We start from the raw sequence: 15,316 nt of genomic DNA, 5'->3' as shown, positions 1-15,316 counted from the left end.
CGTCGCGGCGTCTTCTAGTGATAGACAAAACTTTGGGGGCTGAGCCTCCCCATACACTCGACTCACCTCTCACGAGATACAGTCTGATATAAAATCATGCACGTGTTAAAGCAGTAAAACATGGAATATAAAGCACATACAAATGCAACAAATAAGTTCATATATCATGCCGACTATCTCGGTCAGTACTTACTACCTTTCTAAGGCAGTCTTAGAAGCATCCGTCTAGGTTCCAAGCCTACCATCCAGTACTACAAGTCTACGATGCAAAGTACTCATGCATCACTAAACATGCTCTAAAGATCTTAACTAAGCTAATAGATACTCCCTAATATTAGAATGACCCTAAAAGCTAAAAGACTAACTTAAAGAGGAGAGGAGAGAACATGGTGCGCTTTGGAAATGAACTCAACACCCTTTTATATAGACGGAGATCGGAGCCTTCGATCCGATTGGAGCTTCCGATCCCTGCTTCCAAACTCTCTCCGCCAATCACGTGTCTAGCTTCTAGAGGACGCCTGTCGGCAGTAGATCAGAGCCTCCGATCACTATTCGGAGCGTCCGATCTCTGACGTCACTGCTTACACAATATTTCAGACAGCTGGATGCCTCCGATTGGAGCGTCCAAAGCGTCATCGGAGTGTCCGATCGTCACAGCTTCCGAACATCAACACAGCTTCCAATCTTCACAAGTTCGGATGGTCCGAACCTAGATCGGATCATCCGATCTTACTCGATAGTCTAGATCAGTTGGACCATCTTCGAGTGTTTTGTATATATTTATGGACATCCCTTAATCTTGTTTTACTTTAATCTAAACATGATTACTTAATTAATTACTACTTAATCATTAATTCTGGATACGGGTCACTACATATTCAAATCTGATGGATCATATTGAATCTCATCTAAGGGACACCATTATTTGTGAAAAGGCCCCTCTAACCTTTGGATGTCTATATATAGACTCCTATGTCTGAATGAAACCAGTTTACTCACTCTTGAATTCGAAAATACAGTAATTTTGTACTGTTCATATTGTTACATATCTGTTTTACATTCTTCATTCCAGAAAGTTCAAAAAGCATCTTTAACGTTCGTCGGGTTTTTTAATTTGGAATGCTCCTATTACAAAACGTAAGTCGTTGTATCTTGGGAGACGATTTCTATATTTCATTAGCACCATGTGTGGGACAAATTCTTCTTAAAGAGATAAAATCCAACTCTAGCCTCGACTTAAATTTTTTTATTCCTGTCCTATCTCAATTTGTGTTGCAGCATCAGTCAAGACACAAATTGAACAATCTCATTTTGCAAAGTACTCCAAACCCAACAATCTTAAGACGAATTCTTCTGTGCATTCTGAGATGACATCCGCATCTACTGAACCTGTTCAACCTACTGTTTCAGCGTCATATTTTGAGAAATCGGAGAAGTTTTTCAGTGTTGACTTCAAAATATGACACCAAAAGATATTGTTTTACTTGACCACACTGAATTTCGTGAAGTTTCTACAAGAGAATGCTCCTCATATATCTGACAAAGATAAAAGGGCTGGTTATGACGCATGGAAGAATGAAGACTACTTTTAATTTGTCGCAACTATGTGACCCGGACCGTAACCGGCCACGGACGAGCCGGTTAATGGTTCGAGTTTACAAAACCAGACCCGACCAAAACACGAACCGTGGCCAGGTCTAACTGTAATGCTCCAAATAACTAAATTATTTAGTTATTGAAATCTTTAATCAGTGAATTTTTTTTTGTCTTTTTTTTTTAATCTTTTGTCTGTCTTTCTTAAGCAACTCTTCCAGTACCGAAATCCTAAATCCATCACTAGAAGAGTTAACTGCATTCACTGCCCTTGTAATATCCCAATATTTCTCAAAACCTCCTATGATAAAATGATCTATTAAATCCCTGTACTTTCAAATTTTTTCCACTAACGTCCCAATATTTTCAAATATTGAGCGCACACACTTGTCCATAAGTGTTTTCAAGGTAGTGTTCTCAATATTTAAAAACACAGAGAGTTAATATATTCATGAAGTTTTTTAGCAATTTCTGAATTCCACAAGGGTATTATATGTAATTAGCCCCTTTTAGAAATATACAATGTGAAATACATACTATTAGATGCACTAAGGGCATGCTCAGTAATGATAAATACAATGAAATGGAACGAATATTCGCATCTCATTTTCTATATCCATGTTTGGTTTGAAATTAGAATGAAAATGTTCATTCTCATAATTAAAATGATTATTCTCATATTCTTAAGAATAATCATTCCATTCATTTTGAATAGATGACAATTCCCCTACTATTGTTATTTTTGTACAATTTTCTTAAAATTTATTTTATATAAAATAATAAATGATTATATAATTATTATTCTTATTATATGATCATTTATTATTTTTTAATATTATTTATCAATAATTATTAATAATATGATTTATTTATTTATTATCTATGATTATTATTATTATTTATAAAAATATTAATTAAATTATTATTTATTTATTTATAAGATTTATTATAATTAATAATAATAGTAATAATAATTATTATTATTTAATGTTTATTATCATAATAAAATTATTATTATATAAAATAATAATATTATTATTATTATCATATAGGTTTATATTAGTTAAATTAGCTAACAAAATTAATGTTATTTATTAATAGAGCATTGATAATTATTATTTTATCATTTAATAATAATAATAGTTATTATTTTTTTATTTTTAATTAAAAAATATTTGATTATTAAAAATAATTGTATTTTATTCTTTTTTCATTTTTCGATATCAATAATTAAAATAAAATATAATTGTCATTCCATTTTCGTTCTTATTTCATTCTAAAATTGATTCTATACATGATTCAATTCTAGTGTAACAATCATTTGTATAAATATATAATCTTTGTTTCCCTTGTTAAACTTTTTTGTTTGAGAGTTTCCCTTTGTTAAACTTAATTTTATAAAACATATATATTTTTTGATTAATTATAATAAATATAATTCGTTTAAATTTCGCACAAAAGTTTATCTTATATATACGTTAGTTACACGCGAACCTTAAAAAAGAAATCTCATGAAACTTCCAGAGGTTTCAGATTTTCTCTGGAAATTTTCTGCCGAACTTTCCACAAATTTCGAGTCACTTCTCATTCTTGATTCCATTTCTTCTATATAAATTCAACCACCTGAAACAATCGACACAAACAAAAGCAAAATCAAAGCAAGAAACAGACAAATCTGCATACAAACAAGTTCTTGAATTTCAATTGTGAAATGGAGGGTCCTTTTCGATCATATTCTCATCATCCTTCGATGTTCGGAATGCCCTTTTACGCGGTCGACCCGGCCCGGCAAACTCGCCGCGCGGCCAATGCTGATCGTCAACCGCCGGTGGTGAAGGAGTCGGGTCGGAAAATTGTTCAAATCCCTGTTCGGTTCGTGGGATCTGATTCAGATAGACGTTTGGAGTCTGCTCTGAAAATTCAGAAGGTGTTGAGGGGATTTTTGGCCAGGAAGAGCGTGAGGAAGATCACGGAGATCAAATCTCAGGTGGATGAGGTTGAGGCTAAGCTGTCGAGAAATGAGGTGGTGGAGATGATTAGGAGAAATGACAAGGAGAGGCTGAGAATGAGTGAGAGTTTGATGAATCTGCTGCTCAAGTTGGATGGAATCCGGGGAATTGATTTCGGGGTTAGAGTTTGCAGAAAGGGTGTGGCAAGAAAAGCAATTGCCTTGCAGGATAAGATTGATGCTATCTGTGCTGCTGATGATAAGTTGGAAACTGGAAATCAAGAGCAAGAAGATGGGGTCCCTGCATCAGAATTGGTGGGAATCGAGCCTTCTGCTGAATTGGATGGTTCCGCATTTGGAAATCCGGAGAATTCCCACGATTTTGAAGAAGATTCTAGCGAAGAATCCAAGGGATTGGATCAAGAACATGAGAAGATGGATTGTGTTGAGACGGGGATCTCGGACAATGTGGAGGAGATGTTGGTCCATAATGATGGGAAGGATGATATGGAGGAGGAAGGTAAAGAGGATGATGATACAGGAAATTTGAAGTTATCGGATGATCTTGGGGAAGAATTCGAGGGCGGAAATGATGCTGAAGTAGAAGATGAGACCATGGAAGTCGAGAGAAATCATTTAAATGCTGAGATAATTGATGCACCAGTTACTGGTGCGGTGGAAGTGAATCAAGAAACTTGCAGTCCTGTGAAAGAGGCTACCAACAATCTTGGTTTCGACGGAGGCCTGGTGGATGATGGTAAAAGAAATGGCGAGTTTTTGGCGAATTCTTGTGACGTTGATGAAGATCAAGAAAAGACAATGGATGTGGAGGGAAATGGGGAGGATACATCAGCAGAAGCAGCGGAGAATAAGAGGAAAAGTGAGATGTTAGAGCGGATGATGGAGGCTAATAAGAGACAGATGCATATGATAACTCAGTTGTATGAGCGAAACGAGATGCAATTGCAGATGCTTGATGCTTTGGCAAACAGGGTGGAGTTTCTGGAAAACGCATATGTGCGAGACACGATCAGGAACAGAAGGAAGAAGATGAAGAAGAACAAGTGTGCTCCAACTTGTATAGAGTATTAGACATTGTGTTTTCTTTTTTTTTTTTCCCTTTTTCCTGTCAAGTTTTGTTTTTGCAGTTACAAATCCCAAGCATAGTTTACGTTCTAATGAAATTTGCTAATAAGTTTTGCAATAAATTTTGTATCAATGATCAAAATATAAAATTACATACCAAAATCTGTGGACAACAGGACAAACAACAAGCTTGACAAGAGTTAAATGCTAGGCAAACAAGAAGAATAACGATGCACATTAGTAAGTGCACAATTCTCATTATTTTTGGTGTAAGAAGTATTCCGATAAAGGATTTTAATTTATATAACTCTTGTACAAACTCAATTCAGTTGAATTAAATTCTATCAAGCTGAATCTTCTAGTAATATTGCAACTCGATACAAAGCTCAATCTGTTCATAAACGACTTCTAATCGTTGTGTGATTTCAGTCTTCAAATAAGGCTCGCAAATACAATAACAAGATAGAATCAAAATAGCACGAATGATGGGATATAACAGTTCAGCAATGCTTCGAAAGTTTTGAGACATATATAGTATATATGTCATCTTTAAGACTTAAAAGATTAGGCTGTTAGCACGACAAGGCAACCTCCCAAACCACCGAATCAAATTGCATGGCACCTTTTTTTTTCCCTAATAATTTCTAAACATCGTGATTTAAAAAATAATCATAAACTACATCATATACATTATTTGATTTTTTATTTTTTTTAATCAAGAACCGCACCTAACCCCATCCTGTCTAAACCGATTGTTGTAGTATTTGCCCTAGAGCTATAACAATTTGTAAACAGCATGCTCAATTAAAGAAATTGTGATTCATTATATCTCAACTCCCTTCAAAATTATTACTCTTAAAAAGAAATTAATTCACATTCTTCTTAAATATTCTTCATACTAGTCTTTTGTTATATTATTTATTTCATTTACCACAAATATTTTGTTTGAAGTTTGATTTTTTTAAAAAAATGACAAATAGTGTAAATGTTATTTTTTATTTGTAAGTGTTTCGTTGTGCTCAATTTTTAATTTAGTTTTGAATCTTGATTATTGTTTTATCTAGTTTTATTTTTGTACGATTTGAACTATATTTTATAGTCGATAAGATCACATTGTCATTGTTTTTGACTCAATTTGAATACAAGCTCTAATAAAAAAAATTTATTGAAGATTCCCAACCCGACTGTAACCACTTAAAATCGCTCAAAAGAGTAAAACTAATTCTACATGTAAAACCATAATTTTTTTTTTAAAAAATACTAACCCACCACATTCGATTTGATTTTTTTTTAAAAAAAAAAAAAAAAAAACCGACGGGATCGTAATCACGCCTAATTCCAACGAGCTTAAATCACCACGGTCAGCTTGAGAAAGATCAAGAACCTTAGTAATCTATCGAGCTTGCCTAACATCCTACACCCAACAAGATTTAATTACCATTATTATCACGGAAACAAGTCAAATTTAGTTCTAACAATTTCTAGTTTTTCATCTTTCGCATATGACATAACAGACTAACAGTTATATAACATAATAAATAATAGCAATGGATAAAATGTATTTTCATTGAGAAAATGAAAATTACATTAAAGGCCCAAAGGAAAGAACCAAAGTACAATAATTAATGCGAAAATTATTTGTCAAAGTAATTAACTAGACAATTAGGATGATGCTTGCTATAATGTCTAATAGGCGTGGGTGCATTCTGCTTTGAGGCTGATCTAGATCAAGCCTATCTTCTCTGCTTTCATTTCTAAATTAGTGTTTGAGATTATTTGAAAAAAATACAAATAGCTTCTCCTTGAAAATGAAATTTTGAGAAGGAGAAATTCATAAGCACGTTTTGTAAGCAACTCAAACACTACTAAACTTTATAAAGGTCGATGTATTTTGTCTTTTTTTAGACACTCTATAAACATAACTCGTATATGCACCCATCTATAGCACGTGGTAGGCCCAAATAAAAGTGTAAGTGTGTATTTTTGTTATTTTCCATATCGAGAGTATGTCTAGTATTTTGTATATAAGGAAAAATTACAATTTAATTTGGTACGATAATTTTGCTATTTTGTAATTTTTTTATGATTTTAGATTTCAATTTTAGTCTCGCATGTTTTTTTTTTTTTTTTGCAGTTTTAGTCTTTATCGTCGAAATGTTTATGTGATATTATATGCGTTAGCTCCTTATCAGCACTGTATTAATGTCACATCAGCGCTACGTCGAAATAATGATTAAAATTATCAAAAAAAGATAATGGACTAAAACTAAAATATAAAAATATAATAAATCGAAATCGTAAAATGACAACTTATGAGACTAAAAAAAAAATTCCTCATATATTGTAATCATGTTCTTATTGCGCGCTTACGGTCCAAAAAATTTCTCGTATATTGTAATCATATTCTTACTGCATGCGCGCCTACGGTCCAAAAAATTCCTCGTATATTATAATCATGTACTTACTGCGCGCTTACGGTCCAAAAAATTCCTCGTATATTGTAATCATGTTCTTACTGCGCGCCTACGGTCCAAAAAATTCCTCGTATATTGTAATCATGTTCTTACTGCGCGCCTACTGTCCTAATAACAATAATAATAATAATAATAATAATAATAATAATAATAATAAATAACGACTAGCTCATATTAATTAATTAATTCCGGCGGCTTGAATACTCTATCATATCCATGCATTATTAATCGCCACCCCTTGTTAATTTGACCATACGATATTCTAAAAATTTTGAATTGACCCATAAAAACCATTTATTTATTTTAAAATGTTAGCGTTGTTGCTTCAATTAAAACATAGGAATCAGCTGCCATATAAGACTTATATTTTAGTAATTATTAATTAATGAGAAATCTATATATTTTGAAGAAAAATGCAAATTTGGAAACTAAATAGAGTTAAAATTAAATTACGCGTAAGATTTTTTTAATTCTGACTCCTAATTAAATATTCCCTTCCACCTTTTAAATATATAGTGTTTTTTTTAAAAAAAATATCATACATATTAAAAAATTCATTCAGAAAAACAAATTTTATTAACAAACATCCTATTCTATGTTTATTTAATTTATTCAAAAATAGTTACATGTTTTCTATTAATAACAATATATTAGTAAAAAAATATAATATTAAATATAGAAACTGAACTACATATTTGAATGAACCGAGAAAATAAGAAAATTTATATAATTAAATCGGAGTTGAGTGCCAGATAAATATTGTATCTCAGCGCTCGAAATTGACTGCCAAGGTTGGTGCTGCTCTACGAGTCCGCATGTAAATTCAATACGGCAACTCAACTTTCTGTTTTGGTCAAGAAAAGATAATTTTATTCAAGATATGTTTTTTTTATTAAAAAAAATTAGTGGTTTGTTGGTAATAATAATATTCAAGACCCAACAAACAAACAGTAGTTATTCAACTTTTGAATTTCTACTGATAAAGAAAACAAAATCAGATGAAAAAAAATGGTAAAAACAGAGTCCTGAAAATGGAAAAAGACAGTTTTTATTTTCAGTTGCTTGAGCATATTGACCAAAATAAAACTTCAAAATTCTTTATTAAAATTAAAAGCTTTAAAAAAATGTTTTTTTGATCAGAGTATTTTGATCGTTGTTGGGAAAAATATTATATTATGTTTATATATATTGGATACTTGGATAGATACAGGGTGAAGAATATTTTTGAAGCACCTGCTACCGAACTTGTATCAAAGTTTTTGTTTTTCCTCTCAATAAAAGCGATTTGTCCTCTGAAATTTGCATTTCAAGCTCTGATTTTTCGGCCCATATTTCTGCTTGCCAGCTTTCTGTTACCGCCATTAATAATCTCTGTAAGTGATTGATCAAGCCTGCTTCAGTTCAAATTTTGTTGCTGTCAATTCTTGGAAGTGGGATTCAACAAAATCTAATACAAATATTTGAATAATGTCTTCTTTGGGTCGAGTTTTTCTCCATGCTTTGGGGTGTGTGTGGCCGTGTGGGTGTATTTGTATGTGTTTTGGAGCAAGGGTTGGCGGGTGAACATAAAATCTGGGGGGGTGATGTTGATTTGGACGGAACCCAATTGACAGAAAGTGATGACTTTTTCATGGGCATCAATCTAGGCGATTTGTTAGTTTTGATTTATATTATTGTAATTATTTGGCAGCATCATCTTTCAAGAAACCTTTCTTATAGGTAACTTTTGTACTGTTTTGATAACTAAATTGTTGATTCTTTTGTAGTTTGAGAGGATAAAATTTGACACTTGGGAGTAGAAAATGGCAGCTGGAGCTGTTTCGTCTTCATTTTCGGGTCTGAAAAGCAGGGATCATCATGGGTTGGGGTTTGCAAAAAGTTCTAGCTTTGTAAGAGTTTCAGAGGTACAAAGGGTTAAATTTCGCCGAACCAAGGTCCCTGTAATAAAAAACTCTACAACTCCCGGTTCGGAGACTGTTGAACTCGAGCCTGCATCCGAGGGAAGTCCACTGTTGGGTATGACATCTATTGCTTTCATATGCTTATGTTCTGTGAGGTCTTAGGTTACGATCGTATTAATGGATTTGATTTGGATATTGAAATTGCATAATCTAATATGGAGTGAATTTGAAATTTACTTGAATTTTATTTGTCCAAACAAGTGAAGGAATTTGAAATCCAAGCACAACCTTAGTGATTTCTGTAGGAAGAATCCTGGACAGGCATAAATTCGTGAGAGCCGTAGGGCAGGGTAAGAAGGCGATCTCAATTAATTTTGGGGGTGTGAAGTTTAAAAACTTACAAAAATTACATAGAAATCTCAATCTTTCGATTGACAGTAGGGTCACTCCTCCCCTCCCCGTGTAGTATGGCTCCTAGGCTTCTCCAGTCTCTCCTTAGTCCTTACGTAGTGCAAGGCGTCACAGAATAGCCCGAAGGATTAGAAAAACCTAATGTGAAATCACCTAATAAAAACGACAAATACAGTATAAAATATAATCATGAAGTAAATATATATGTAATGCGTGATCAAGAAAATGCTAATTGGCCACGATGACCTATCTGTACCAACCCAACATTTTCATACATTTCCCTAGTTCTCACACCTGCCAATTGGCCTACAAATCGAATATACTCAATGAATAAATAATGCTTCAATAGTTCAATGTGTGTAACAGTTCCATATTCTCATGCAATTGAATTCAAATCACATATTCAAATTTGCTTCTGATACGTTACTAGGTTGTAACATACCTTAGAAATTCTTAAGGCTGTGTCTACTTGGTTTTTCAATTCTATTCAAGCATTCCTCCGCACAAGAACTTGAGTGTTATAAGCTAAGGTCACGTAAAAGACTTAATTATAGCATTTAGCTCCTTCGCAAATGATGTCTAAAATAGTCCAGTCTTGGCTATTCATCACAGTTAATAATTTATCAAACCATGAATGAACTCTCCCCAAGATGAACTCCAAGGAAATTAAGGGAAACTTACATCAAAATGTAGCATTTGATGTGTAGATCACTATTTCGTGGTTGAATCGTCTATTTTAGGGGATTAAAATTCAAAACTACCAATTTAAAGAGAAGCTGGAGCAATATAATGTATCTAAAGCTTACCAGGCAAGTTTTATGGTTGAAGGAATGTCATAAAAATAATATGTATACACAACCAAATCCTGGAAATTATGGCATTTAAAAATCTCATCCATTAACCCTCTAAGGCTCGGATGCATCTTACTTATACCCACGCAATCTCCGTTGTAGGTGCGGGATGGAAAATATGAAATATTCACCCTTCTAAGCGTTCTCTAGTTGCGTAACGATTATCTGGGCAAATAACTATTTTCTCTGTTTCTTTTAAACCTTTGTTCTTAGATAAAGCACAATGGAACATATCTTAGATCCAAGTAGTTTCCAACCATCATGTTATCTCAAGTATGTCACCCTTCTAAGTGTTCTCTTGTTACGAAACGATGATCTGGGTAAATAATGGTTCTCTGTTCTTTTTAAACCTTTGTCCTTGGATAAAGCCCAATGATGCATATTTTAGATCCAGTCATCATATTATCTCAATTATTTTGATTACTTTTGGTATGTAGTTCCCAGACAGAAATACTGTGAATCTGTACATAAAACCATTAGAAGAAAAACCCGCACGGTGATGGTTGGAAACGTGGCTCTTGGAAGTGAGCATCCCATTCGGATTCAAACAATGACCACAACAGATACAAAGAATGTTGCTGCAACAGTTGAACAGGTCTGACTACTTTCTGTAATTTTATTTTCCATTCTTAATCTGTACTAATAAACATGCTTTGATTTCATTCATGTGATCTTGCTCTTATCTTAGAAAAATAACTTTATTGGACTAATGGGAACCATATAATCCTACTAGATTTGATTGTTTTATATCTATTGTATGTTGAATTCTTGAATTTGCAGGTAATGAGAATAGCAGATCAAGGAGCAGATATTGTCAGAATAACAGTTCAGGGCAAGAAAGAAGCAGATGCGTGCTTTGAAATAAAAAATTCGCTTGTTCAAAAGAAGTAAGTGCTAGATGAGCTTCACATAAAAAGTTTAGATCGGTATTCTTTATTAGCATAAAGGGCTTATAAATTCTTCATTTATGCAGCTACAACATCCCTCTGGTGGCAGACATTCATTTTGCCCCACCTGTTGCTATAAGAGTAGCTGAATGCTTTGATAAAATCCGTGTCAACCCCGGAAATTTTGGTAATTAATTCGCGATTTGAATCGTCTTTCCTTTAGTTGAGGAAAGAAACGTATGATATTGTGGTTTAATCCAGCTATATGATTCATTTCAGCTGACAGGAGGGCACAATTTGAGAAGCTCGAGTACACCGAAGATGATTACCAGAAAGAGCTTGAGCATATTGAGCAGGTTCCTAAACATTAGCTGCTTTTCTGCAATAGTTTCTTGGGTTCTTGAGATCACTTAGAGGCTTGATGTTGCGTGGTTAAAATTCTCTGCATGCATAAAATATTCGTCCAATTTCTTTTTCTTGTTATTAATTTCCATTTAAGTCATGTCTTGTTCTATTACATTCTGATGTTTATATGGAATTTGATTGCATCTGATTTAGGTTTTCTCAAAATTGGTTGAAAAATGTAAAAAGTATGGTCGGGCAATGCGTATTGGCACAAACCATGGTAGCCTTTCTGATCGTATAATGAGCTATTACGGGGACTCGCCCAGGGGAATGGTAAGTATTTAAGCAGCACTTTAAGAAGAGGTCAGTATAATCATCAGTCTTATGAATTCTTACATGAAGGTCCATGTCCATTTGATCACATGATAGGTCGAATCTGCATTTGAGTACGCAAGGATTTGCCGAAAAATGGACTTTCATAACTTCGTATTTTCAATGAAAGCAAGCAATCCCGTGATTATGGTTGAGGCATACCGCCTTCTTGTCGCTGAAATGAGCGTCCTAGGATGGGATTACCCATTACATTTAGGAGTAACTGAAGCTGGTGAGGGTGAAGATGGACGGATGAAATCTGCAATTGGTATAGGGACGCTTCTTATGGTATGTCCATTGCTCCGTATCAATAAAATTATGATTGTGGAATTTCAGTGCCTTCAGTTTTAAATTTAAAATTTTCAATTATCTTAGCGAGGTGTTGGCCATTTGAGCATTTCAATACTTTTTGAGCCTCTTACAGTCTTTGTATTTTGTTTCACATTTTTGGTGGCTTCGAATAATGACATTGTTGATCGTGCAGGATGGTCTTGGGGATACCATCAGAGTTTCTCTAACTGAACCTCCAGAAAAGGAGATAGATCCTTGTAGAAGATTGGCTAATCTTGGTATGCGAGCATCTAAGCTTCAGAAAGGAGTGGTATAACTTCAACATTATTCGTCTTCTTAATTTGAACGGAGTTTCAAATTTTGATTGTGTAGACTCTAAAGTTATTTTCTTCCTTATTCATGTTTACTAGACACCATTTGAAGAAAAGCACAGACGGTATTTTGATTTCCAAAGAAGAAGTGGTCAGTTACCGGTTCAGAAGGAGGTGTGATACTTTATACTTTCCCTCGTTTACCACTTGATTAAATGAAACTTCTGCACCTTAAAAGCCGCTGATCTTGGTGTTGTTCTTATACAGGGGGATGAGGTTGATTATAGAGGTGTACTTCATCGTGATGGCTCTGTTCTCATGTCCGTTTCCCTAGATCAGTTGAAGGTATCATGCTGTGCTTTCTTGCTATTGCTATGCTCCCATCAAATTTTAAGTTACAATTACAAATATTTTTGTTTGTGTTCCTTTGCTTCTTTTATTTTGAACATGATTCTGTCATTTCTTTATTTTCATTTCAAAATATTTTCCCCTGGTTCCATTCAGGCACCTGAGCTTCTGTACAAGTCTCTAGCAGCAAAACTTGTAGTTGGAATGCCATTCAAGGTACATATAAGTTTTAGTCGCATGGAAAACATTATTCTGTTTCTTCCATTTGGGAAGGGTTTTGAGAAAGTTGATTTGATTCAGGATCTAGCTACTGTCGACTCAATATTGTTGAGAGAGCTTCCACCTCTACATGATAAAGATGCTGTAAGCGTCGCTATTTTACTTGAAAGCACGTTACTTTCTTTTATGATATGACAAGAAACTTTAATTACCGTTAAAAACATCTAAAAAGTGAAGGTCTTGATTTTCATTCTTGTAAAAACATCTAAAAAGTGAAGGTCTTGATTTTTATTCTTGTACCATGACCAGAGACTAGCTCTTAAACGCTTGATAGACGTTAGCATGGGAGTCATAGTTCCGTTGTCCGAGCAATTAACCAAGCCTTTACCCAATGCCGTGGTCCTTGTAACAATACAGGAATTGTCCACTGGCGCTCACAAGCTTCTTCCAGAAGGTGCGTTTTTTTTAAGTCCTCGATTATGAAAAATCTCACATTCGATGATATTAACAATAATGCTAACTTGGTAATTTTATTTTAGGCACTCGTTTGGTGGTTTCAATTCGTGGTGATGAACCCCAGGAAGAGTTGGAAATTCTGAAGACCTCTGACGCTCTGATGATTCTTCATAATTTACCTTATGAAGAAGAAAATGCAAGCAGAATTCATGCTGCTAGAAGGTATAATTGCTCCTAAATTTTCTTTATATATGTATATAAAATCTCATATCGATTTATAGCTCATCACCCCTTTCGGCATTTTTTATGTTTGCAGGCTTTTTGAGTATCTTTCGGAGAACTCGCTGAACTTTCCTGTGATCCACCATATACAGTTTCCCAAAGAAATTCACAGGTACGATAGAACCTGTTAAAGCATAAGATTGTTGTTGGACCAACTCCAATGAACACTAGTTTTTAGGACAAATGGTTTCGGAGAAAATCAACATTTGAAATATCTGCTGACATTTGCTATTCTCGAATGCAGGGATGATTTAGTGATTGGAGCAGGAGCCAATGCTGGAGCACTTCTGGTAGATGGACTAGGCGACGGTATCCTATTGGACACTGCAGATCAGGACTTCGAGTTCCTTAGAAATACGTCTTTTAATTTGTTACAAGGTTGTAGAATGCGGAATACAAAAACGGTAAGGAAATATCATCAGGAAAGCTGCACTGATCAATCAAATCACAGACTATTCACTGATTTTTCTGTGTAATTACTTATATCAGGAATATGTATCGTGCCCATCTTGCGGAAGGACCCTATTCGACCTTCAAGAAATAAGTGCAGAAATTAGAGATAAAACATCACATTTGCCTGGTGTTTCGGTAAATTACCTAGTCTCCTGGTTAAAGTTCCATGATCTAAAGCAAACCAGTGAGTGACATGTTGCCGTTTTTTTTTAATTTTCCTCTGAAGATTGCAATAATGGGTTGCATAGTGAACGGTCCCGGAGAAATGGCGGATGCAGATTTTGGATATGTTGGTGGTGCTCCTGGAAAGATCGATCTTTATGTGGGGAAGGTACCATTTTGCACTCCTGTTTATATTAGAAATGTGTTTTCGACGTAGTGTTTCAAGGTCAGAATTTGATCCACCACAAAAAATACACATACCTGAACGTCGTGCGAAAAGCACGCAATGGAGAGGCTCTCTCTTGTGCTCAAGTGTTGAATATGTTAAAAGAAAATAAGCAGCAACTTGTGAATCTTGGGCCATATGAGCAATAGCTCTTATTTTACTCCAGTTTTCTTGGAGAAATATGAATAAACCTTTAGCAAAAAATCAGGTTAACTAGGCGCTTCACACCTTTACTTTTCGGTAGAAGCCTATGGATCACACGGCGTTCAAGAAAACAGTGGGTAGAAGGAACAATCACAAATCTATTATCAGTTTTGTTTGCATGATATGCTCAGTCATAAGGTCCAATATCCACTTATCCATGCCTAATTTTCAGACGGTGGTGAAACGAGGCATCGCTATGGAAGGGGCAACAAATGCATTGATCCAACTTATTAAAGATCATGGGCGATGGGTGGATCCACCTGCAGAAGAATGAGAGGAGTAACACGAGTTCGCCAGTAATTTTTACAACAACATTACAAGAATTTTGTCCATTTTGTCCATTTCATAGGCATGTAGATGTGGGAAGAGGTCAGGTGCTATATAGCAAGTTGCTGCATGAAAATCTGCAGTTTGTGCGATGTATTGGCACTTTTATATGTATACTGAATCGGTTGTATGATTGAATTCGATTAATAATCTGGATATTTCAAATATA

At 34.5% G+C, this 15,316-nt stretch overlaps 1 protein-coding gene across 1 annotated transcript; it reads left to right on the top strand.

Moving 5' to 3' along the window:
- The first annotated feature begins 8,288 nt into the window (after positions 1 to 8,288).
- LOC140880198 (4-hydroxy-3-methylbut-2-en-1-yl diphosphate synthase (ferredoxin), chloroplastic-like) lies at positions 8,289 to 15,314 on the top strand. Its single transcript, XM_073284422.1, has 20 exons — positions 8,289 to 8,474; positions 8,868 to 9,117; positions 10,702 to 10,859; positions 11,045 to 11,151; positions 11,238 to 11,338; positions 11,431 to 11,507; positions 11,710 to 11,829; positions 11,926 to 12,156; positions 12,353 to 12,469; positions 12,570 to 12,644; positions 12,738 to 12,815; positions 12,975 to 13,034; positions 13,119 to 13,181; positions 13,347 to 13,491; positions 13,577 to 13,715; positions 13,810 to 13,887; positions 14,020 to 14,179; positions 14,265 to 14,363; positions 14,455 to 14,559; positions 14,993 to 15,314. The coding sequence occupies exons 2-20, from the start codon at positions 8,904 to 8,906 to the stop codon at positions 15,092 to 15,094; spliced, it is 2,229 nt and encodes a 742-aa protein (XP_073140523.1). The 5' UTR covers positions 8,289 to 8,474; positions 8,868 to 8,903; the 3' UTR covers positions 15,095 to 15,314.
- Positions 15,315 to 15,316: the final 2 nt, after the last annotated feature.

Source organism: Henckelia pumila, chromosome 2 (assembly GCF_033568475.1).
Source record: "Henckelia pumila isolate YLH828 chromosome 2, ASM3356847v2, whole genome shotgun sequence".
Classification (NCBI taxonomy): domain Eukaryota; kingdom Viridiplantae; phylum Streptophyta; class Magnoliopsida; order Lamiales; family Gesneriaceae; genus Henckelia; species Henckelia pumila.
This window is presented reverse-complemented; position numbering and strand designations above follow the sequence as displayed.